General features: G+C 38.7%; 1 protein-coding gene and 1 non-coding gene across 2 annotated transcripts; both read right to left on the reverse strand.

Annotated features, from left to right (window-relative positions):
* Positions 1–9,168: 9,168 nt before the first annotated feature.
* LOC145073641 (trigger factor type chaperone family protein) lies at positions 9,169–12,440 on the reverse strand. The gene is made up of 13 exons (XM_079020167.1): positions 12,118–12,440; positions 11,676–11,759; positions 11,449–11,577; positions 11,265–11,353; positions 10,998–11,181; positions 10,806–10,896; positions 10,557–10,711; positions 10,391–10,483; positions 10,207–10,299; positions 9,901–9,981; positions 9,660–9,809; positions 9,491–9,586; positions 9,169–9,391 (listed from the first exon to the last, which is right to left on the reverse strand). Exons 1-13 carry the CDS (start codon positions 12,391–12,393, stop codon positions 9,314–9,316), a joined length of 1,599 nt encoding a protein of 532 aa, XP_078876293.1. The 5' UTR covers positions 12,394–12,440; the 3' UTR covers positions 9,169–9,313.
* Positions 12,441–19,480: 7,040 nt separating this feature from the next.
* LOC145077549 (small nucleolar RNA R71) lies at positions 19,481–19,587 on the reverse strand. Its single transcript, XR_013693291.1, has one exon. It is a non-coding gene; the product is annotated as a small nucleolar RNA R71 (small nucleolar RNA).
* Between the last annotated feature and the right edge of the window lie 4,233 nt (positions 19,588–23,820).

Genomic DNA, 23,820 nt, shown 5'->3' on the forward strand with positions numbered 1-23,820 from the left:
TCTGGTTAACGAGGTGCCCCAGAAACTGAACCTCTCGTAGTCAGAACTCACACTTGGAGAACTTAGCATAAAGCCTCTCCGATCTCAGAACTCCGAGGATCTCCCTCAAATGCTCCTCATGCTGCTCTCGGGATCTCGAATACACCAATATGTCCTCGATGAACACGATCACCGAGCGATCCAACATCAGTCTGCACACCCTGATCATGAGATCCATGAACACCGCCGGTGCGTTGGTGAGTCCGAAAGGCATTACCACGAACTCGTAATGCCCATAACGAGTCCGGAATGCTGTCTTCTAGACGTCCTCCTCCCGCACCCTCACCTGATGATAACCAGACCTCAAATCGATCTTGGAGAACCAAGATGCTCCCTGAAATTGATCGAACAAATCATCGATCCTCAGCAAAGGGTAACGGTTCTTAACCGTTAGCTTATTCAACTCTCGATAATCAATGCACATCCGGTGCGAACCATCCTTCTTCTTGACAAAAAGAATAGGCGCCCCCATGGCGAACTGCTCGGCCTGATAAATCCCTTCCTTAGCAGCTCCTGGAGCTGCGATGATAACTCCTGCATCTTCGGAGGCGCAAGGCGATAAGGCGCCTTGGCGATAGGCACAACTCCCGGAACCAACTCAATACCGAACTCTACCTGCGCTCTCCGGAGGCACACCCGACAACTCCTCTGGAAATACATCCGGAAACTCACACACTATCGGGACCTCATCAATTGACTTCGGTCTCTCTAAATCAACCCTCGCATCCATCACATATGCCACAAAACCCCTACAGCCTTGCTGTAGACTCTGTCTCGCTCTGGCGGCCGAACAAAATGCTGACCCCGCACGTGTACCCTCGCCGTACACCATAAGAACTCCCCCACTAGGGTCTCGAATCGTCACCAATTGACGCTCGCAGTCTATCACAGCTCCATATTGGCTCATCCAATCCATACCCACTATAACACACACGTCCCTCATCGCAATCGGAACCAGATCTATCGGGAACTCCACACCGAAGATCTCAAGGACACATCCGAAGCATACATTGCTCACTCATCAGCTATGGAAACTCACAGAGGTTGATCCAATGCCTTTCGACGGACACTAATATGCTGACTAAATGCTATGGAAACAAACGACCGAATCGCACCCGAGTCAAATAATACTAATGCAGGCACAGAACTCACAAGAAAAGTACATACGCATAACATCATATAAGCATAAAACTCAACTCGAATAAAAGACAAAAAGAGAATACATACCAGCCACAACATCTGGCGCCGCGGGGACCTCCTCCGCGGTCAACTGAAATGCTCTCCCACGAGCCTTCGGGGCCTCGACCTTCACCGGCCGAACCCCGGTAGCCCTGACGGCAGGCGCAGATCCCTGCGATGATCCCTGAAGAAGCTGCGGGCACTCGGCCTTCCGATGGCCGGTCTAGTTGCAATGAAAGCAAACCGAAAATCCCTTGGGGCAATCTCTTGCGATATGCCCCTCCTTCCCGTACTTGTAGCACACCCCAGCCCTGCACGACCCTTCATGACTCTTACCGCACTTCCCACAAGTGCGGCCCTTCGTGCCCCCAGATCTCAAATCAGCGAGTCTAGCCCGCTTGGCTGCCGGCTGAGACTGAGCTGGCCGCCGATCCATCCTCTGAGACTCGGCCTCCTCCCTGGCCTGAGTCTCCAGCTCGATCTCCCTCTTCCGGGCATTTTCCTGGAGCTCAGCAAATGTCCGGTAAGTAGAGTTCGCCACGAAATCCCGAATATCCCTCCTCAGCACACTCAGATAACGGCTCATACGAGCCTGCTCAGTCGACACCTGCTCAGGGCAAAACATCGCCCTCTCATGGAACTTCCTGGTGATGACTGCCACAGAATCAGTACCCTGCTTGAGGGTCAAGAACTCCTGAATCAACCGTTCCCTCTCCACAGGGGTAACATACTCCTCTCGAAACATAGTGGTGAAACTCTCCCAGGTCACCTCGGAAATCTTAGTTAAAGTGAAGTTCGCCGTCACGAACTTCCACCAATCTTTTGCTCCCAGGCGGAGCTGGTTCAAGGTGAACCGAACCCTCAAGTGCTCTGGACAAGAACACGTATAGAAACATCCCTCGATGTCAGAAATCCATCTCATAGCAGCAATCGGGTCCTGCGTCCCGTCGAACTCTGGTGGCTTCGTGTTGCTGAACTCCAGGAACAACAACGAGTCACCTCCCTGAGGTCTGGCAGCAGCGACAACAGCAGTAGCTGCAGCTGTAGCAGCCTTAGTCAACGTTGCGTACCGCTCATCAAAAGTCTCAATCAGTGTGGTCTTGATGTCCCCAAACATCTCAGGAATCTCAGCCCGGATGACAGCAGCCACCTCCTCATGAATCAATCGACGGATCTCCTCGTCGCTGACACCACTGATCTCAGGTGTGTGTCGATTCCCAACCATAATGCCTTTGAAATACAACAATAAATATCAGATACTCGATCGAGCATACTCACACTCGATGACGCAAACCTACTCGTCCTCCGCTGCCTAAAAGATTCTTACTTGGAATGCCCACTGATCCGGTGTCTTCAGTAGTACGGGCCCAATACTACTGACCACACCGCATCAGCATTCACCCCAAGTCCTCCTCCTTGGATCCTGGATTACGAGTACTCTACTCACATTATGCATTGGCTACCCCCTGATAGCCCTCTCATGAGCTCCTAACTCGTTCTTAAAGCATCTCAGCAGCAAAAATCTCCTAGGCTAAGGCATCACAAATTAGGCCACTCTAGTCCTAATATGAACACCTAGCCTACTCTAGCATGCATAATGTAACATAGCATATCTCATAATACATAATGTAAGGGTGCTTTTGGGGATTCACCGTTCGGGCGCTGGCTGATCGTACACACGACTCTGCTCTGTTTATCTCAAACTCTTTTTACTCTTTTCAAAAGTTTTACTTTATTATCAAAAAATTTCCTCAAATCCTCAGTTTGAGTTCAGATACGCCCGAAGATGCATCTGAATCCCTCAAACCAAGACTCTGATACCAACTTGTAACAACGTAAATTTTCAAAATAATTTTTCATTTTTAAAACATTCATTCATTCATAAAATAATGTCAAACACATTGTATCAAATGTTATGTCACAAAACATCTGCCCAGAATCTCTACAAAAACTCTAATGCGTGTGTGTACGAATCATGTCGGCGCCTTCCCGCGCTCATCACTAGTACCTGAAACACATAACACAACATCTGTAAGTATAATTGCTTAGTGAGTTCCCCAACATACCACATACAGCACATACGCCACCCGAGGCTATAATACGACCCTCCGGTCGATGTGTCTCAGCGGGACCCTCCAGTCTCGTAGCTCGTTGGACCCTCTGGTCCGGTCATAGCTCGTTGGACCCTCTGGTCCGGTCTATATCATCATACAACATACAAACATCACATAGCATAAAATCTCATACATAACACATAAGACCCTATGGTCATCGCATAATACTAGTCTAGGTAATGTATAGTGAGAAGACTCACCTCGATGTCTCGGTAAATCTCTGACTCGTAAGGAGTGTGATCTAGCCTCCGCCTAATCACATAAAGTAATACTCTCATAAATACAACTGTACTCAACCCTAAAAGTTAACAAGGTCAATGGTCAAACTTTGACCCGACTCGTCAAGTACACCAGGGCGACTCGGCGAGTCTACACGTGTCCACTGATTCTCTTAGATCCTCTCTTGGCACGTCGAGTACTCCCCTTGACTCGACGAGTTCCACCTGGCATGAATCGCGGGGCCACCCCGACTCAACTCGCCGAGTCTCAAGAACAACTCGGCGAGTTCCAGCTTAAACTCAGATCCCTGACTCTCCCTGACTCACCGAGTCATTTCCCCCAACTCGACAAGTCCATTCACTGAGTGATTAATGGGCAACCTTCATACTACTCGTCGAGTCTGTTCTTCGGACTCGGCGAGTTCATGCCATGCACAAACTCAAAACAACTTCTGAGGTCAGATCTGTTCCATACAATCATAGATCTGGCCTCCCCAAGCATGATAATCACGTAAAGTTCGGACCTTGACACACATATAACATCTAAATGGTCCAAAATAGTGATTTAGCCCCAAAAATGACATATCAAGCTCAAGACTCCCAAAATGACTCATAAAGCTCCAAGGGTTAAGGTCTCCGGACCTCTTTAGGTTCAGATCCAGCACACAAACTCGAGAAGGGACCAACTACTCCACTTAATCAACCTCTAAAAGGGTTAGAAAACCTTAACACTAAGAATCAACACCAAAAACTGAAGAAGGTCCAAGAATAATACCTCAATGCAGTCTCTATGAGCTCAAAGACCACCAAAATCGCACCTCCTTCAGCCTCCTCTTGCCTTGAACACTTCCTTCTTGCAAAAACACCCACAAAAGTTCAAGATTGGCCTCTCCTTCCTCACAAACGCTTTAGATCTCTTTAGGGTTTCTCTCTGGGGGTTGGTGGTCGCAAATGACGGCCATAAGGCCCTTTAAATAGGTCTCAAACCCTGGAAATTAGGGTTTCATTAAACAGCATGGACTCGCCGGGTCCACTCATGAACTCGTCGAGTCCAGCTGTGAACTCGCATACAAATCCGCGACCATACTCGGCGAGTCTAGACGCCAACTCGCCGAGTCTCCCCTCAACACCCAAAAAAAATAAAGAACAAAACATCATACCTGGGAATCCGGGTGTTACAAATGCATGATATTTAAAAAAAATACGTAAGACAATAATATATCGTGAGTCCTATGGATTTAGACCCAAAACATTTTCAACTTTCGATAAAACTTTTCACTCTCATACACTTTTGTAAGCTTCAAAACACTTGATATACTTCACTTTCATAACCTTTCATAAGTTTTCATAAACTTTCAAAAGATTTCAAAATAATTCTTAAAACTTTCATACGCTTTCATAACTTTTATAAACTTTCATAAGCTTTCATAACTTTTATAAAACTTTCATAAGCTTTTTTAACTTTCATAAAACTTAAAAGAATTCATTGACTATGTAATACCTGTCCTCACACCATACAAACTTACAGGCCATCTCGGGTCTTTTATTATTTCTTTAAGTCACGACTACGTGCTGAATTTGAGGTCCAATAGAACCAAACTCACAACACTATGTTGAATATGGGGTTCGGTAAGACTTAGTCGCATTGTACGAGCCTTTATAACTTATCACGGTAGACGAAAAAATCATTTTATCACATCATCTATTTTCTATACATCTACTTAGCAACAGGAGGTACCATAGAAATAGAGTCTTGCTATTGCTCATCCCCCACGAGAAAACTGTGGCTAGCTTGTTATTCATTTATTCAAACATAATCATAAAGCTTGTAACATACTTTTTCCCTTTTAATCCGTTTCAAAATACTTAGCATTCACTCACTGATATACTTTTTAAAAAGAGTTCATATGAATATATCCTCATAATGTTTAGATCATTAACATATCATTTATCATAGTTTCATCTTTTGAAAATCATATAAACGTAATCAATACTTACTCTTGCATAGAGTGTCATAAAACATAGTTCTCAGTTCATTAAGTCATGTATGTCTATTTATAAAGCTCCATAAAACTCATCTTATTAGTTAGTGAAAATTAAATATCACTTTGGCTCTTATCCTTAATTTGGTACCATTTGTTCGATATTATTTTAAATCTTATTCAAATAATATATTAACCTCTTAATAACACCATTCAATAAAGAGCTTGATTTTCAATCCACATTTAGCATGATAACTCGATTAATCATACAAATATTTCCATCCCAATTTTTATAGCTAAAATCAATTAGTTTTCATGAATAAGTCGTCTATATATCTTAATCCATCAAGACATAATCTTACTTTCAAGTATCTTAACATTTCATTTAGCTAGGGTTTACCACACTTGTTCATAACTTTGTTGATTCTTCAACATCATTTAAACTAATTCAGCTTCACGAATATATCATCCATATGTCTTAATCTATTAAGATATGAGCTTGATTTCACTTATCTAGCAAATCACCTAATTAGGGTTTTTTGCTAATCACCTTCAAATTCATAAAATTTAATCATGGATTTGCCAAAATAAGCTAGCATCATAATCACAGTACTCATAACAGCAACATACTAGAAATCTAAGTCATGGGACTTAATCACATTATATAGGGCTTAAACCCTAGAAATTAGGGTTTTGAGCTGCCCACGTACAACCTTGTACGTTGCATGTACGTGCATGCCTTCGCATTTCCTTGTGATCCCTCTACGCCCCGCATACACCAGGATTACGCCCAACATACGACCTAATTTAAGCCCACATATAGAGGCCCAAATCCTCTAAGCCCAACATAACTTACATGATTTGATAATAAAATAAATGATTAAATAAATAAATAATACCTTGGAACCATCGAGTGTTACATATTTCATAAGACCGCAGGAAGGCGAATATTTGATTGTACACACGCACTGGAAATTTACTACTGGGACATGTTTATGAACTCTGATAATTATGATACTTGTTATTTTAAGATGATCATGTATTCGATAATTTTGTTGTGAAACTATGCTTTTTGGAAAATATTGGTCTAATATTTGAGGTGTTACAGAAGCGTAGGAAGTATCACAACTATTTTGGATTGTAGTTGTCACGACACGACCATGAGTTGGTTGCGGTGTGTTAACCATTGATCATTTGACCAATTTGACTTTTGGTAAAACTTTGATGTACATGGAGTTTTAGACTGAGGTTTATCTCTATTGGTAATGGTTACTGAGATTCATCTAATATTGAACTTTAGTGGTTTGTTCTAGTTTATTCACTTGTGGAGACTTGAGTGTGAGACCTGGATTTCTAGCTTCATGTGAGTTTTCTCACTATACATGCATAACAATATATGTCCTTTTTGTGGTAGAATGCTTGTATATTATTATTGTATGGATGTGTTATTAAGGTTTATGTGACCATTTATACTAAAGTAGTCATTTGGTATGGTAGCTGGAAGGTCATATGATAGGATCATATGTTTTCTTATGAGATGATGGTGGAAGGAAATTAGACCGTGATCCTACATATCAGATAGGATGATGGCGAAAGCCTAAAGGTTTGATGGGAAGCGGCAAGAGCTTACATGCCCAATAAGATGATAAGATGATGGCAGTACAATGTTGGACCACAAGCTTACATGTATGAGATGATGGGGGCTTTATAACGAGATCGTAAGTCTTTTGTTGTATGCATTGTATGTGTAATTGAATATGTGATGTATTGGGGAACTCATGAAGTTTTGTGCTTACTCGTCATATTTAATTTTTTACAACCACGTTGTTCGAGTGAGAAGGGAAAGGGCGCGATGTAACTATACTCGTATCTATATTATGTTTTTGAGACTTACGCTTGACTCTATGATTTGTTTATGATGTTTAAACTTAATGGATAATTATGTTTATGTTTAAGAAAATGGATTTGGGTTGTTTAATTTATATTCCAAAAAAAATTGGTTGAAAATTTGGTACGATACAAGTTGGTATCAGAGTCTCGGTTTGAAGGATTTGGATGAACACGAGTGTGTGTCCAAACTCAAACTAAGGCTCGAGGGATTTTTTATAAAAGCTTTTTAGGAAAGTTTTTTTTATAAAAGAAGGAATGATGCGATAAGTACAGTCAACTGAAGCTCGAGAAGGAAAGTGATTCCCAATACACCCATATTTGTTTTGTATGCTATTTATACGACTGATTGATATGCATGTTAGAAAATAAGCTAAGGATGTACTCAAGATTTACATGCTAGATTGTCTGTCTATGAGAGATGCCTTGTTTGTCTTATGTGTTGATCGCTATGTGCTACTTGAAATCTATGTTAATATTGATAAGTTGTTAAGTGAATGCTTTAGGGTTGTATGCAGTTAGAATCAAATATCTTTAGAGTTTATGATTTGGTCTTATTACATGATCATTGTTTGGTTGTTACCTTAGGGTAGGGTCAATTATCTAAATGTCTATCTTATTCTTAACTATGTACAACGGTAGATTCATAAGGCGACTTGTTCATATTGAAGAAAGTTTCATCTGACATGATATCAAAGCGAAATCCTAGAGAATCTAGGAAGATTGGTATGTGTGTATGCATATACATGTATGATTAAACGTTTGGTAGTGGCTGTAAGGGGCAACTTAGAAACTTTGGGCCAATTCTTGAAACAAGTACGATTAGCTATGGATTGGAAAGGGTCACAAGGATTCTAAGGAACTCATACACAATGGCGAGACTATATCTAAGCAATGTGGGTCACTTGACCCATCTTTTTTTTTTCTTCTTGTAACAAGTTATATCGAATTAAATATGTGACCTACCTTATGTATTTGTAGTGAACTTCATATTTTTTGGTAAAATATAAATATGTAGCCTATATTCTATATTTTAAAAGGCCAAATTTTTTTAAGGTATAATTCAATATGAATAGCCAAATATAAGTTAAATTAAAAAATAAAATAAAAATAAATTGAATGTACATTTTCAGCAATTAAGTTGCTAAAGAATTATGTATACAATAAAATGGGTGATCAATTTTTAGGTGATAATTTGATTTCATATATTTCAAAAATATTTTAGAAAATATTAGTAACGATACAATTGCGAAAATACATCAAGATATAAGACCGCATTGAGTAATAATATAAGAACATTAACTCTTTTTTTTCTTATACGATTCTACCTTATCCAGACCCGCAACTAGTATTTTTTTATTTTTTACTTTTTTTTTTGTTCACTTTCTATAGATTTCATTTAAATAGTGAATCACGTGATGTTATGTTCTAGACTTGCCACTGCTCATAAATAGATAAATAATGGGAGGATAACACTATCTATATGTTTGTAACTTTTTTGTTTGTGTCTTCAGCATGGTGGCTACTAGAAGGGGAGGGAGCGGCTTTGGAGCAGGTCCGAATGATCCGAACTTGCATGAGATGCTTGCTTCATAAACGTTCTAGAATCTTGCATGACATTTTGTAACTGTAACATCTTTTAGATAATGGGATAGATTCTCTTAGGCTAGCGATCAATTGTCTAGCATACATATCTGGTAACTGGTAATAAGTGTTTATATTAATGTATACGTATACAAGTATACACGGTTTTAAAGCAAAAAAACAATTTTTTTTAAAAAGTGGTCAAAGTACATGATTTTCTTGTAATTACTTTTTTTTTTTAATTGGCTAGGCAACAATCAATTCAACTTAAACTAAGCTTAAACTCAACAAAAATGTGTCTCTATATTTATCATTTGATTATATATTGAATATCTGCGTTCTCTCTCAACCATTCAAGCACTTTTGCTCCCTCTAGCACCTCTTGCACCTAACAACATTCAATGAAACAAAACCCGATATAACTTATCAACAAAAAAAAGGTAAAATAGAAGATATTAAGAGCTTGTTTGATAACCTCTGAATATACCTGCTCTTGAATGCTCTCTTCATCATACTCTTGCGCGTGTTTTTTGAACTCAGCAACAGAGTTCTCAACCTCTTTCACAAGCTCATCTGTTGAAAACTGTAAAAAATATTTTTTTTTTAGTAAATGTAAAAATAATATGATTTCACAATTGTTTTTTTTTTAAATGTACCTCTAGATTTTCGCGTTTAAAAATGTCTCCCACAGCAAGATTCTGCTTGATTACATTTTCTATATTCTCCCTTTGATTTTCCAAGTACTCTCTCACAGCTTTTGGGCTTGAAAGCATAGCCAACTGTTCTTCATTTAGTTTCATGTTTGCCTAAAAAATTAAATATTTAATTAAAAACTTTATAAAAATTAAAAATCTCAAATTTAATCAAATGTGTAACATATATTATTTGTTGTTAAACCTGTATTTGTAATAGTCTAGCTCCATAAAGCTGTCTTCCTTGTTCTTCAAACAAAGATTGTGGGATTTCAACTTGAATCATCTGTACACAAGTTTCAATAAATTATTTTGATTAAACAAAAAAGAAAAAAGAAAAAGTAAATTACAACTGTAGTCCCTGTGGTTTGTCAAAAGGTACAATTTTCATCTAGATGTTTCATTTGTTGCACAAGCGGTATCTAAACTCTAAAGCGATTCTTTATTGCATAGCTTAACTGAGCATCCATTAAATCCATGGAAAATTACCATTTTACCCCTGTCTAAGTACCTTTCGAAGCTGATCAAGTATAGCATTATCTGTTGCTTGATCTTTAGCTGTTTGCTCAAGTTCCACACACCTCTCCAACAATGACTCCCTAACCTAAAAAAACATAATTAAACAACATTTAGTCAAAAACACGAATCAAATTGTGTAAAAAGTCAAAACATGATGAATAGACAAAGTTAATAACCTGATCGATAGTAGTGCTTCCAGGAAGAAGCTTATCAGCAATGGAGTCATTCATCTCTGGTAATTCTCTATAGAAGAGTTCTTTACATTCAACCTATTGATACATTTGCAAGAAAATTAATATTTGTGTAGATTATTAACAGAATTTGTAACAGGAGGGGGCTTACTGTAAATTGACAAGGAAGGCCACGTAGATCTTCTTGTTTCCATGAATCTGGAAATGTAAGTGGGAAAGATTTTGTTTCACCTCCTTGAACTCCAATTATTGCATCAAGAAAACCTGGAATAACTCTATCTCCATCTTCTGTATCAAATTGGAAACCTGCAAATCCAACCAAACATTATAATGGAATGTAATGACCCATTCCATTCCATTCAATTTAATTCCATTCCCTTGTGATTCCATTCAATCATACCTTTACTCTCTGCAGCTGGAACATTTTTCACTTCTGACCCTTCTTGTTCCACTGTTGTTGCAGATATATCCAAAACAGCAACATCACCAATCTATGGAAGCCATTTGTATATACCCAATTTATTATATAACAAAATCTTGGATAGTTTAACTAAAATTAGAAAAGATTAGTTGAAAATTACTACAAAATAACCTGTAGTCCTCTATTTGTGACTATTCTCATTGTACTTAAAGACTTGTAACGCCTTTTTAATTCTCTTTCACAAGCTGTTTTAGCATCTATTTCATTGTCAAGCTCAACCACTATCTTCAAATTCTTGTAACCATCTTCTGGAACCCATTTCACTTCAGGTGCTATATCCACAATAATATCGTATCTATGCACAGAAAACATATCAAGATCAAAAACCCATGTAAATATATAATGAATTTACTTAAAAAGGTAAAATCTTTGACATACTTTAGGATGTTTAAAGAAGAATACGTCTTTTCCATTTCAGGAAATGTGGATGTAATGCGGATTGAGTCCTTCAAAGCTCGTCCATCTACCTGTGTGAATCAATATGGTCAAACTTCAAAGTTGACTGCTTTGTGGTTTTAAGTTAATGAAAATATATTGCTATTTTTAGGTAGAGATTACATACTGATGACATGGCATGTGGAAGAGTTCTTTTGAGAATAGATTCAACGATTGCTTTTCTGACACCATCTTTTCCAATATAACTTATGAGAATACTTTCTGGAACTTTCTTTCCAGGGCGAAATCCAGGAACCTGAACAAAATGGGAAGAAAACAAGAAATTTTAGAATGCAAAATAAAATTTGAATGAAAGAATGGTTGAGGTCGAGAGATGATGAAATCTAATTGCACCTTGGCCTTCTTCATAAACTCATTTATCACCCTTTTGTAACAATCATCACATACGATAGGTGGAACTTCCACTTTCAACAGAATCTGCAGATTTTGAAGATTATAATTCAGAAGGGAATTGACAAGAACATAAGCATATTTCGTCTTGTTTTTTACACCAACATTAGTATAGTTGCAGCGTTTGTTTCAAAATAGCAGAAGTAGTAATATAATGTCAGTGAGGACTTTTAACAAACATTTTAAGTGCATATATAGAGTTGCTAATGAAAGCGAAAGAATGGTGGTTTTTATCCAATTTAATAAAAGAAAGAAATTCTTATGCAATACAAAAAAACCTTAACTTGATTAAAGGAAGGAAAGAAAGAAGATAAAACAGGATCCAGGCAGTTAAGAATGGAAATTGTAAGTACATTGAACATTACAAGAAACTAGAAGAGCTCACCCTGCAATTCGGTTCCTGGATTTCTTGAACGATGAGATCAGCGGGCAGAGGGTCTTTGACGGTGTCGGTAACGGCCGGTGGCGCGACAGCCCTCGCGCAGATTGATATCTTTCTCGGGAAATGGAGGAAGTGAGGAGAAGAACGCGATATTCTAAGAGAAGTGAATTGTTTGGTGGGTCTCAAGAAGTTGCAGAGAGAAATTGAAGAGATTGGTGGAGAAACAACACAAGACTTCACATAGGATAACGTTGGAGGAGCCGAAATGCAGAGCTCCATTGCTGCCTAGTTATTTTAAGCTCTGTTGAAGATAGCAATAGGCACCCAATGGATAGGATATTAATAGTTAATACTTAATATGGGTTTTCTCATTTTCTTTTTAAATTAAATAATAAAAATTAAGTAATCTAACCATTATAAATAAAATATTTAATATATATATATATATATATATATATATATATATATATATATATATATATATTTTAATAATAAATATCCTTTTTATAAATAAAATATTTAATATATATTTAAAATTTTTTAATAATAAATATCATTTTCAAAGTACCCCGTATTCTCAAATATTTATGATTATTTTGGAGTTGATCTTGATTTGCAAAAATCTTGTCCGAAATCTGACACTCGTATAATTTTCATTGAAAAAGTATATCATGGAGTACCTATGGATCACAGTTATGTTTGAGGCTGTTTATATAAGGGCATTTGTATTGCCATTTTTGTTGCATAAACTAATAAAGCCCTTGGATACTAAAAAGATGAGTACTTATAAAGAATTTTTTAGAGTATATATTTCTAATGGAAAAGAACAGGAATGAATCGAGGGATTTATGCAATAATTGCTCCAAACTACATATGTTTTGGTGTAGATATAATCTATGATATCAATTTTTGTGGGGAGATTACGTTAGTTGATTCGAAGTCCAGGTTATACGGTAATCAAATACGTTTATCTTTTTAATGTCTTAAATCAAACATAATTATGTAGATTCTTGATGATAGTGATGTCAAATATTTTCTTAGTTTTGTTATTGTATGCATCCTAACATAGTATAATTGCTTGTTGTTAATCATGTTGTTGAAAGTGGTATTAATCGATTTCCAGAAGAAATCATTCTTGTGCTAATGGTTCTTTCAATGTTGGAAGTAATCAAAGTTATAATTTATTACATATGCCATTAAATCATGTTCTTTCTTGCAAAAGGCTTGTAGAAATGGGTGATTTCAGGTATAAAGGTGTAATGTCCCAAAAATTTAGAGTAAAACTTTCATTTTAATAACACTAATTAATATAACATTCCATTCCAAAATCATTTGATGTGGAAAAATAGTATTTAAACATCAAAGTAAAAATCAAGATTAATCAAATGCAGAATAAACTTTGGAGGATGCTGTGAAGTCACGTCGGGTCCTTACATTTCGAACTGGAAGTACCTGAAACCATAACTATGAAACCGTAAGCACAAAGCTTAGTGAGTTCCCCAAAATATTGCATACCATACATATATGTCAGCTCAAGGCTGAACCATGTCTGTTTCACCTTCGCGTCTATTTCACCCCCGAGTCTATTTCAACTTACATGACAACTCAAGGCTGTACTGAGTCTATTTAACCCCCGAGTCTATTTTCCACTCAATCGGTATATTTCACCTGTACGAGTCTATTTCACCCCACATACATACATCATATAGGTATACAAGCATACATCAAGAGTCACACAAACAACAAGCACATACAACCCTAGTATCCTACAGTATAGTGATCAAACTCATCTTAGTCTAGAGATAACCAAACCACACACGTTGCTGCTACCGGGCTCTTCACATTGAACACATCCAAATTATTCCTAATCAATAATTAAGGCAATATCCCATAGTCCAAGGTCCATTTCATACTCTATCATATCAATGAGTAAAACTCTATTTTACCCTTCCTACATCCGACCCAACAACTCATGACCCAAAACCCCAAAGACCCAAGGCCCAAATATGGCCCATTATGGCACTTTGGTATGTACGCCCCGCATACTACCCCAATACACCCAACGTACGGTGCTAAAACCCAAAACTGCATTTTTAGGTCTTATTCCTTTAAGACCAAATGTCTAAATCTTCAAGTTCAAGCCTAATAGACGTCTAGAGTCGTAAAGTTCCTGACTTTATGACCTAACATGACTTAATAGAGCCCAACACCAACTTTAGCTTCCTAACATAATGTAACAACGTAATTTTTCAACCAAAATTTTCATTTTTAACACAATAAAACATGTATCATAATTCTCAAAACACTTATTTCTCAAATGTCAACAAAAGGAAAACACAATCCCAGAATCATAAAAACAATCTTCTACTGGTATGTACAATCATGCCGGTGCCTTGCTGCGATCCTCAGAACTACCTGAAACACATAACACATAACACGGTAAGCATAACAGCTTAGTGAGTTCCCCAAAATACCACCCAAAGCACAATAGTCACTCTACACTATAACTCAGTTAGACCCTCTGGTCGATGTGTCTCAGTGGGACCCTCTGGTCCCACAACTCATATGGACCCTCCAGTCCCTCAACTCAGCATCACAATAAAATACTCATAAAGCATAACACAAGTAAATAGCAGGATATCTCATTACACAGTTCATGCACATAAGACCCTCTGGTCACACCTAAGGTTTACCACATAAGGTAAGTATCGTGAGAAGACTCACCTCGTAAGCTAATGAATGAAAATCTCGAAATCGGGATCGTGATCTCTACTCCCGAGTCTAGCTCCTGCATATCACATAATAATTATCCCTAATTAATATTAGCCCTCAAGAAGCTGGACTAAACCCTTACTATAATCTCACAGAAGGGGAAAAGACCATTTTACCCCACCAATGGTCCAAATGTCCAAATGTTGACCAAACCCTAAAAGTCAACGAAAGTCAACTCCACTCAATGGCCTAACTTTGACCAGACTCGGCGAGTCCATGCGTGTCCTCTGAATCCTCCTAAGGCCTCACTCGACTCGTCGAGTTGGCCTTTCACTTGATGGGTTACCACTGATAACGAAACGCAGAGCAAACCAATCCGACTCGTCGAGTCCTTCTATGGACTTGGTGAGTTTCCTGAGTACCTGAGAGAGATTCTTGGGGTATTGAGATCGGAGAGGCTTTATGCCAAATTCTCCAAGTGTGATTTCTGGTTACGAGAGGTCCAGTTTTTGGGACATCTCGTTAATCAGAATGGGATATTGGTCGATCCGGCCAAGATTGAGGCTGTTATGAGTTGGGAGGTGCTGAGATCCCCCACCGAGATCAGGAGTTTTCTGGGATTGGTCGGCTACTATCGGAGATTGATCAGGGATTTCTCCAAGATTGTCGTTCCCCTCACCTGGTTGACCCGAAAAGGCGTTTTTATTTAGGGTCTCGAGCAGCAGAACTCGTTTGAGACTCTTCGCCAGAGATTATGCGAGGCCCTGGTGTTAGCCCTTCCAGAGGGAATGGAGGATTTCGTGGTATATTGTGATGTGTCGATATCAGGGTTGGGTGCGATGGTTATGCAGAGAGATCACGTGATAACATACGCATCGAGGCAACTAAAGCCTCATGAGATGAGGTATCCTACCCATGATCTGGAGTTGGGGGCAGTGGTGTTCGCCCTCAAGATGTGGCGCCATTATTTGTATGGGGTTCGATGTACCATATACACTGACCATGATATTGCCATATTTATACTTATTTTTAGGCAATATTTAAGTACATTTTTATTAATAAGTTGATAATATGTTTAGAATAATGATACTTATGACTTTAAATTGTTATTTTCAGTCAATTAGAAGTATTTTCGAAGAGAGGGACCAAAAGCGACAATTTATAGAACATGGGAGACTTGAAACACAAGAGATGAAGAAATCCACGGAAATTACTAAACCCACGACGTGGCATGGATACCCACGACGTGGCATGAGTATTCTAGAAGATAAAGATCGCGTAAAGAAAGAGTCCTTGCCTGATACGGATAACTTGAGGATCACGACGTGGCGCGGGATTTTTAAGGATATTTAAGCACTCTTGGTCATTACGAATTAGAGAGAATTTTGGCTAGAAAAAGGGATTCCAGAAGGCGATTGTTAGCAGAAGAAAAGTCCTGGAAAGAGGTTTCAACACCAAAAGAGTGAAGGTCCATAATTTAGTTTACTTATTACTTAGGAACATGTTTCATTATACTTTGATTTGTGTTAGTGTGTTAGTTGCTATTATGAGCAGCTGAATTTAGCTACTCTTGTTTAGCTAGATGAAGCTTCCAACTTATGAATAGCTTAATTTTTATGGATTTATTTAGTTGGTAAATTGCTTGTGTTTGATTTATAGTTACCTAGCATGTTTGTGTATGTTTCTTTAGTTGCTTAATTTCATGTTCTGTGTAGCTTAGTGACCATTAACTGCATGAACTTGTTTACCTAATGATTTAGTGAACATTAAATTGTTAGAGCTAGGATTAACCAATCTTAGTTAGTAATTAGAGTAAATAAACTTAGTTGTGCCAGAGAACGTGGATTGTGACTATAATTGCGTTTACATAATAAATCTTACATAGCATATTCATATTCATAATTGGTTCTGTGTTTAATTGTGTGTGACCATACATAGTTTGACATAAATTTGTTAATTATTGGTAAAGTTAGACTTAAATTAATAATACAATTAAAACCAACTTGATAATCCATAATCATTAGCTAGCCATAAGGAGGAAGTGGATTCGAACTAGACAAGAGTGTTTTTACTTATTGATTGAATTTGAGTTAAGTTCGTCTGATCTTGTAAAATCAGATAAAACCCTTTATAAACTTGTTAATAATTAGGTTAATTTGATAGCAAGTAGATTAATTAGTAACACCGTTCCCTCTGATCGATACCCGACTTACCCAAGCTATATTGTAATCTGACTAGGTACACTGCCTATAAGTGCATAGTTAGTTTAAGTTTGTTAGGTTATAAATATTAAAATTAGTGGGTACTTTCATGCACATCAAGTTTTTGGTGCCGTTGCCGGGGAGCGGCGCGTTTATTAGTTTATTTAGTTGCATTAGATTAATCGACCCTTTGGTGGGATAAAATCTGCAAAAAGTTAATTAGTTATTTATTTTTGTTTATTAGCTTAGTAGTGATGTGTGTGAAACCAACTAGTTTTAAACCTACTTTTAATTATCAAATAACACACAAAAGGCAGTGAACCTATCAATTGTGGTATAGCTAAATAAGCAGGGTATCGAACACAGGGAACGGCAAATTAAACTAAAAACTAATTTAATCTAAGTTAATTAAAAAGCAGGAGTTGTTCTCTAGCTTTACAAGACTAGAAACTTACTAATTATTATTAATTTAAGCTAGAAAATAAAGACTTTGACTAGATTCAATAACGGAAAAGTACTTCTATTTAGTTCAACTTAATTGATCCTATGGTTGATTTCAAGGTAAAAGTGCAATGGATTAATTCTTTTGATAGTTACCGATTCAATTGATTAATTCCGTATTCACTTCATTAATCCTTAGCAAATAAATTAATTTAAACAATGGCCAGTTGTCTATTTCAATTAAATTTACTAGATATAATATTCGGGTTAAGTTAGACTTGCAATAGCTAATTAATTTATCCTTTTAATTAACTTCTTGTTTAATGGTCATCTCACAAGCTTGCACATAAATTTACTTGATTTTCTTATCAATCCTAGTTTCATGTTCACTACACTAGACATATGACAAAAAGTGTTCACTAAGCATATGAGATTGATAACTAATAGATGTTCATGATAATTAATTATCTCCCTATTAACAGAAAATCAATTATCATTCACACACAAGGTTCTTTAGCAAGCTAAAATAACTAAATTAACCAACATAGAATTAATCCTACCAATCAATCAAACCATACTAACAATTTCGTATCCCCAAATAGAAGTTTAAAGGGTTTAGCTCATCATTGAAATAAAATTCAGCAAACAAACAGAATCTAAATGTTCAAACATAGTAGCTAAACACAAAGATTTAAGAAGTATGATAAATTTTGCCTCAATGCTCCTTCGGAATTGAACTCTAGCTTGCTTTAATGATCTCTAAGGGTCCTCTGGCTTCTCAATCGCAGCAAAACCTCTCTGAATCGTCCCAGAACTCCTCCTCATCGATCTGTGGAATTATCTTTAAATAAGCGGTCCGACTCGTCGAGTCAAGTGGTGACTCGTCGAGTCCCTCTCACATTCCCCGTATTGCGATAACTATCTGGGATCCCGAGTCATTATCCTTCTGATTCCTCGACCGGACTCGTCGAGTAGCTATCTGACTCGACGAGTAGAAGCTTTTTTTTAGTGTTTTTTCCTTCTTCATTCCACTCTCGAGCTCCTAACCGCTTCTCTTGCTTCCGAGCTTCATCTTTGGACTGAAAAACATAATTTAACACTTTTAAGTACCTTTTTTCCATAATATGCGATAATTTAGCTAATATATGAATAAAAACTATACTAAATATACACTAAATATGCACATATCAGTAGCATATTATTTTAGCAAATTTTTTTATTTTTGTTTCTGTCACAGAATTCACGACGTGAGCTGTATAAACTCACGACGTGAGAGCTATAGTTTTTAGTTTTTAAGTATTTTCTTATTTTAGTTCAGTTTCACGTTTTTATTTTATCGAGTTACAGGAGTTCATGACTAGAGGATCTACCACACCTTGGTGCCACCAATAGAAGATCCCGAAGCTGCACTTCACAAGAAGACAGATAAGAAAATGCCACTGCAAGAATTAAAGTCAGCATTTTCAAGAAAGTTGGGAAAGAAGACAGGAGAGTCAAGTTCATCCTCAAGGTACAAGAGCAATTTTGAACACTTGGATCAAATAACCGTCCAAACCAAATCCGAATACGATACCGAGCCCGAATTTGAAGAACATACGAGCGAACCCGAGAATGAGCCAAGGAACGAGATGGCAGCAATTGAAGAGATGTCCATGGGAGCCTACAAGAAGTGGATCCGAGAAGATGTGGGTCCCGGTTTAGTCCAACCCGCAATACCTGCCACTGCCACATTTGAGCTGAAGGGGCACATCTTGACTGCACTGAAGGATATCCCATTTTTTGGGAAAGATCATGAGGATGCTTTTAAGCATCTAGATGAAGTCAATGACATTGCGGATTACTTCAATGTCCCAAACGTCAACAGAAACACCGTCTTGCTTAGGATGCTTCCCATTACTTTCAAGGGAGCTGCTAAAGAGTGGTTAAAATCACTTCAACCGGGTACAATCACCACTTGGGCTCAAATGCGTGAGCAATTCCTGGACCAGTTTTGCCCACCATCCAAGATAGCTAAACTTAAGAAGGCAATAGCCAACTTTGAGCAACAGCTGGGGGAGTCATTATACGAAGCATGGGAACAGTACAAGGGCTTGCTCAGAAATTGCCCTCAACGTGATCTAAATGTGCAACAAGATATGTCAGTCTTCTATGATGGGGTCAACGTTATGACAAGACAACTCCTTGACTCTCAAGGACCTTTGACAAAGAAAAACCCAAGGGAGGTCAAGGAGCTGATTGAAGAATTTGCGAAGCACTCTCGCGAATACCACAACCCTAGGCAAGATGGAATCAAAGGCGGTGGAGGGGCCCAAACTGAAGAAATAGCAGCCATGATGGCTATGCTAAATAATATGGACCGTAGATCGACACAAATGGACCACTCAATTCATGCCATAAGAGTGGGTTGCGAGAGGTGTAGTGATCCACACTTGACCAAGGACTGCCATTTAGATGAGTTTAGGAACAGAAAAGCTCAAGTGTGCTACTCGAGTGGAGATAAGTTTGATGAAGACTGGAGGAAACCAAAGAATGAGTGGCTGCCATATGAAGAGTATAAGAAGCAAAAAGAAGAGAAGTATAGGCAGACAGGTCGAGGCTTCTATCAAAAGGAGCAGCCACCAGCTGAGAAGAAACCTAATCTAGAGACCATGTTGATGAAGTTTATGGAAGCTTCGGAAAAGAGACACGATGCTACTGATTCTGCTATTAATGAACAACAAACTTTAATAAAGAATCAGCAAGCCTCCATCAATAACCTTGAAGTACAACTTGGTCAACTAGCCACTCTGGTTCATGAGAAGCTGTCCCCGAAGAATCCTAAAATGAAGACCCAATATCATGTAATGGCCATAGATACTGAAGAAGAGGCCATCTCTGAGTTCCTGGAGGCATTAGAAGAAGAACCACAACAGCCCGATCCAAAACCAAGGAAGCCAAAGTTCGAAAGTGAAGGGGTTGCTGAAACAGCTGCGCCACGACGTGGCGCTTGTCTGGCCACGACGTGGCCCTTGTCTGAACAAAAAGTGCCTAATCTCGTTCCAATGTATCAGCTGCCTTTTCCGTTTCCATCCCGAGCTGCCCTTAGTCCACTGGAAAGAGAGAATCTAGAGTTTGTTAAACACGTGAAGGGAATCCCGATTAATACTCCCTTTGTCGAGTCCTTATCCAAAATTCCCGAGTATCAAAGATTACTGCAAGCCTTAATAGACACCCGTAACCAATTAAAGAAGCATTCTAAGGTGATTCTAAGTGAGCAAAGCTCAAAAACTATGTTGGGAGAGATACCTGAGAAGATGGGGGATCCTGGACACCTCACTCTTCCGTGTGAATTTGGTAACAAAATGAAGGTTAATGCTTTAGCCGATTCTGGGGCTAGAATTAATTTGATGCCTTATTCATTTTATCAGAAGTTGGAAATTCAGAAGATGAAGGCTACAAGAATGACTATTCACATGGCGAACCGTTCAGTGACACAGCCCCGAGGGATTGTGGAGGATATTTTAGTAAAAATTGGAAAATTTGTTTTACCAATAGATTTTGTAGTGTTGGATATGAAGGAAGACCCCGATGTTCCAATTATCCTTGGTCGTCCATTGCTTAACACTGCTGGAGCTCTTGTTGATATTCGCGGGTCCAAGCTCACCTTGAGGGTGGGTGATGAAGAAGAAATTTTTGGGATAGAAGATGGCTTCCAAAGGAATCATGTTCAAGAAGAGGTGTTCACAATTAATGAAGACAATGAATTAGAAGAACTAGAAAAGCTTATGGAGGAAGAGATCAAGACAGTTCATTAGGTCAAAAGAACAAAACCAAGAGCATATGTTCCATATTTGGTTGAAGTCATTGCTTACAAGAGTCCAACTTCATGGGTAAGCAAGGAAGATGAGATGACAAGTGATGAAGAGGAGGTTACTTCAAAGGTGACAAAGCCAGTAGTGAAAGAGGAGAAGGATGCTATGGAGTGCAGGGAGGAAACTAAAGGGACCAAACACAAGCTTGATGAAGAAGAGGTCAAAGCTAAAAAGGAGAATTCGAAGAAGGCGTACAAAAGACGATTTCAAGCTTACAAGAGGCGTTTCAAGGAACAAAAGATCCTAGTGGTGGATTCTTCAGACGGTTCAACGTAGGATGCACGGAGTCCAGCTCAAGACTCCAAGAAAAAGAAGCGCTTCTCGGGAGGCAACCCGAGTTTGGTTTGCAATTTTTTTCTTTTCTTTTTGCGTTTTAGTTTTAAAAACATAGATCATATCATCCAACTCGATTATGACATAATTAAACACTGAATGTGGGGACCCTAAAATGAAAGTAGAAATAATTGAGAATTTAATTGAAAGTCAAATTTGATTTAGTATGAATTTTTAATTCCAGACAAAACTCACGGCGTGAATCCTTAAGAATTCACGACGTGAATCGTGAATAAACCGGATAATAAGTCAATAATATAGTTTAGCCCATTTTATAAGTGGCCCAAGACCAATCCGTGAGTGCATGGTCCAAAATTTAGCCCAGACTAAACTCACGACGTGAATTTTGAATAACACAGGACCACAGCTTAAAGGGATGAGAACCAGTTGACCCTTTCTCTTTGTTTATTCCTCACGAAGTGAAAACGAGATCTGGTCCCCCCTTGGCCCCCATTGCTCCGATTTTGGCCGACAACTCCTCTATTTTTCTTTGTGCTTACATAATACTTCCATCAAAGGTAATATTTCTTCATTGCTATGTTTAATTTTTGTTCTAATAGTTGAATTTAGGGCTAGGGTTTGTTCATATGTTAAAATGTATAAAATATGCCCTAAGAATCGTGAATTACCCTTGGAATGTAGTTGACTATTGGTTGAAAATGTCATAGGAGTAAACCCCCAGCACTATCATGGTCAATTTGTACAGAAACCAGACGAAAATTCGAATCTGACTACGAACTCACGCCGTGAATTTTTAAGAATTCACGACGTGAATTATGGGCTATGCAGTCTCTTTGTTCCTTTTATGTCTAAACTATCGGGTTGTTGTTTTGGCTGTGTTTGTTCCTTGTTTTTGCAGAAATGGCACCTAGAAGAGACTTACCTCTTGGGATTGCGAGTTTACACCCATTTTACGAATTTCCAACCACTACACGCCGGGATGTTTACACAAGATGGAATACTCGGTTGGGATGGCTTTACAACTGGGAGTTTGCTGTTGCTCCCACTCTTCAGTGGGCAAGGTTGAGGGAGGTTGGCTTGGTTGATAGGATGTCCCAATACCTAACAAAAATCTTTTTGGGGGACGGATTTCAATTTACATGCAAGGGGTGGTTTAACTTGTTTAACATCCAGGAGCGTGTTTATAAGGAGCTTTGCGTGGAGTTTTTTTCCACGGTGACATTCCATGACAATGTCAGAGATCCCACTTTTCCCCGAGCTTTGGTCTTTCGTTTAGGCGGGGAGTATCGGGAGTGCAGTTTAGTGGAGTTTTCTCGCCGTATGGGGCTGTATGAAGCTCATGAGACCATCACTCATGATTTTATTTTATTTTGAGGGACGCCACGCAGGTGTATGCGGATGGGGTCTCGGGGCCGGAGTTTTGGAGCAACATTGCCGTTGGAGTGTTTAATTTCGGTGTATCTTCGAGAGTAGCATCAAAAGCCCGATACACCGCCTCATCCATCGCTTAATCACTTTCTCCATCCATCACAAACGTCACGGTGATAAAGTTACTAAAAGTAAATTGTTCTTTTTGTGGTGCATCTTACAACCGGGTGTTTGCTGCAATATTCCATATTTCTTGGCCCGGTATTTGGCGGATTATGCGACAAGTGATCGTCCTAGAAGCCCCATTTGTGGAGGGAATTTTGTTACACGATTGCCCGATCTTATGGCCTCCTTGTTCCTGACATCATTCGTTCTCTAACATGTATTGAAGCGAATGAGTTTACTATGAGGTATCTGGAAACAATGAGGGTGGTCAAAAACTATGGGACACATTGGGGAATTGTTCGAGATGATGATGATGATGTTGAGGAGCCGGCCAACCAACCTGAACCACAACCACGGCCGAGGCGTAGGAACGTGAGAGGACGGGGAGAACGCGGGCAGCCAATACATCCACCCGCATCTATGGTAGGAGCACCTTTTGGGAGTAACATGGCTGGTTATTTTGACCAGTTATCTTTGAGTGTCAATTGGATCGAAGGTACTATGGAGAATGTTGTCCGACACCTTGGAGTGGATCAGCCACCTCATTTGGGGTATCATTACCCAATTTGCCCGAGATGGACGGAGTATGGCGGACGTGGAGGTGACGGAGCGGGCACGAGCGGAGCGAATGATGAGGAGGAGGATGATTGATTGTTTGTTTATTTTTATTTTGT

This window comes from Lactuca serriola, chromosome 9, assembly GCF_051521515.1.
Source record: "Lactuca serriola cultivar US96UC23 chromosome 9, Lser_US96UC23_V15, whole genome shotgun sequence".
Classification (NCBI taxonomy): Eukaryota; Viridiplantae; Streptophyta; class Magnoliopsida; order Asterales; family Asteraceae; genus Lactuca; species Lactuca serriola.

What these genes read in the sequence shown, in the direction of transcription:
- LOC145073641 (XM_079020167.1), bottom strand. Translation starts at nt 12,393, where the DNA reads ATGGAGCTCTGCATTTCGGCTCCTCCAACGTTATCCTATGTGAAGTCT. An exon ending in TCACAAATAGAGGACTACAG is followed by an intron (nt 10,897 to 10,997) that starts GTTATTTTGTAG and finishes TGGCTTCCATAG; the next exon opens with ATTGGTGATGTTGCTGTTTT. An exon ending in TCCAGCTGCAGAGAGTAAAG is followed by an intron (nt 10,712 to 10,805) that starts GTATGATTGAAT and finishes TTGGATTTGCAG; the next exon opens with GTTTCCAATTTGATACAGAA.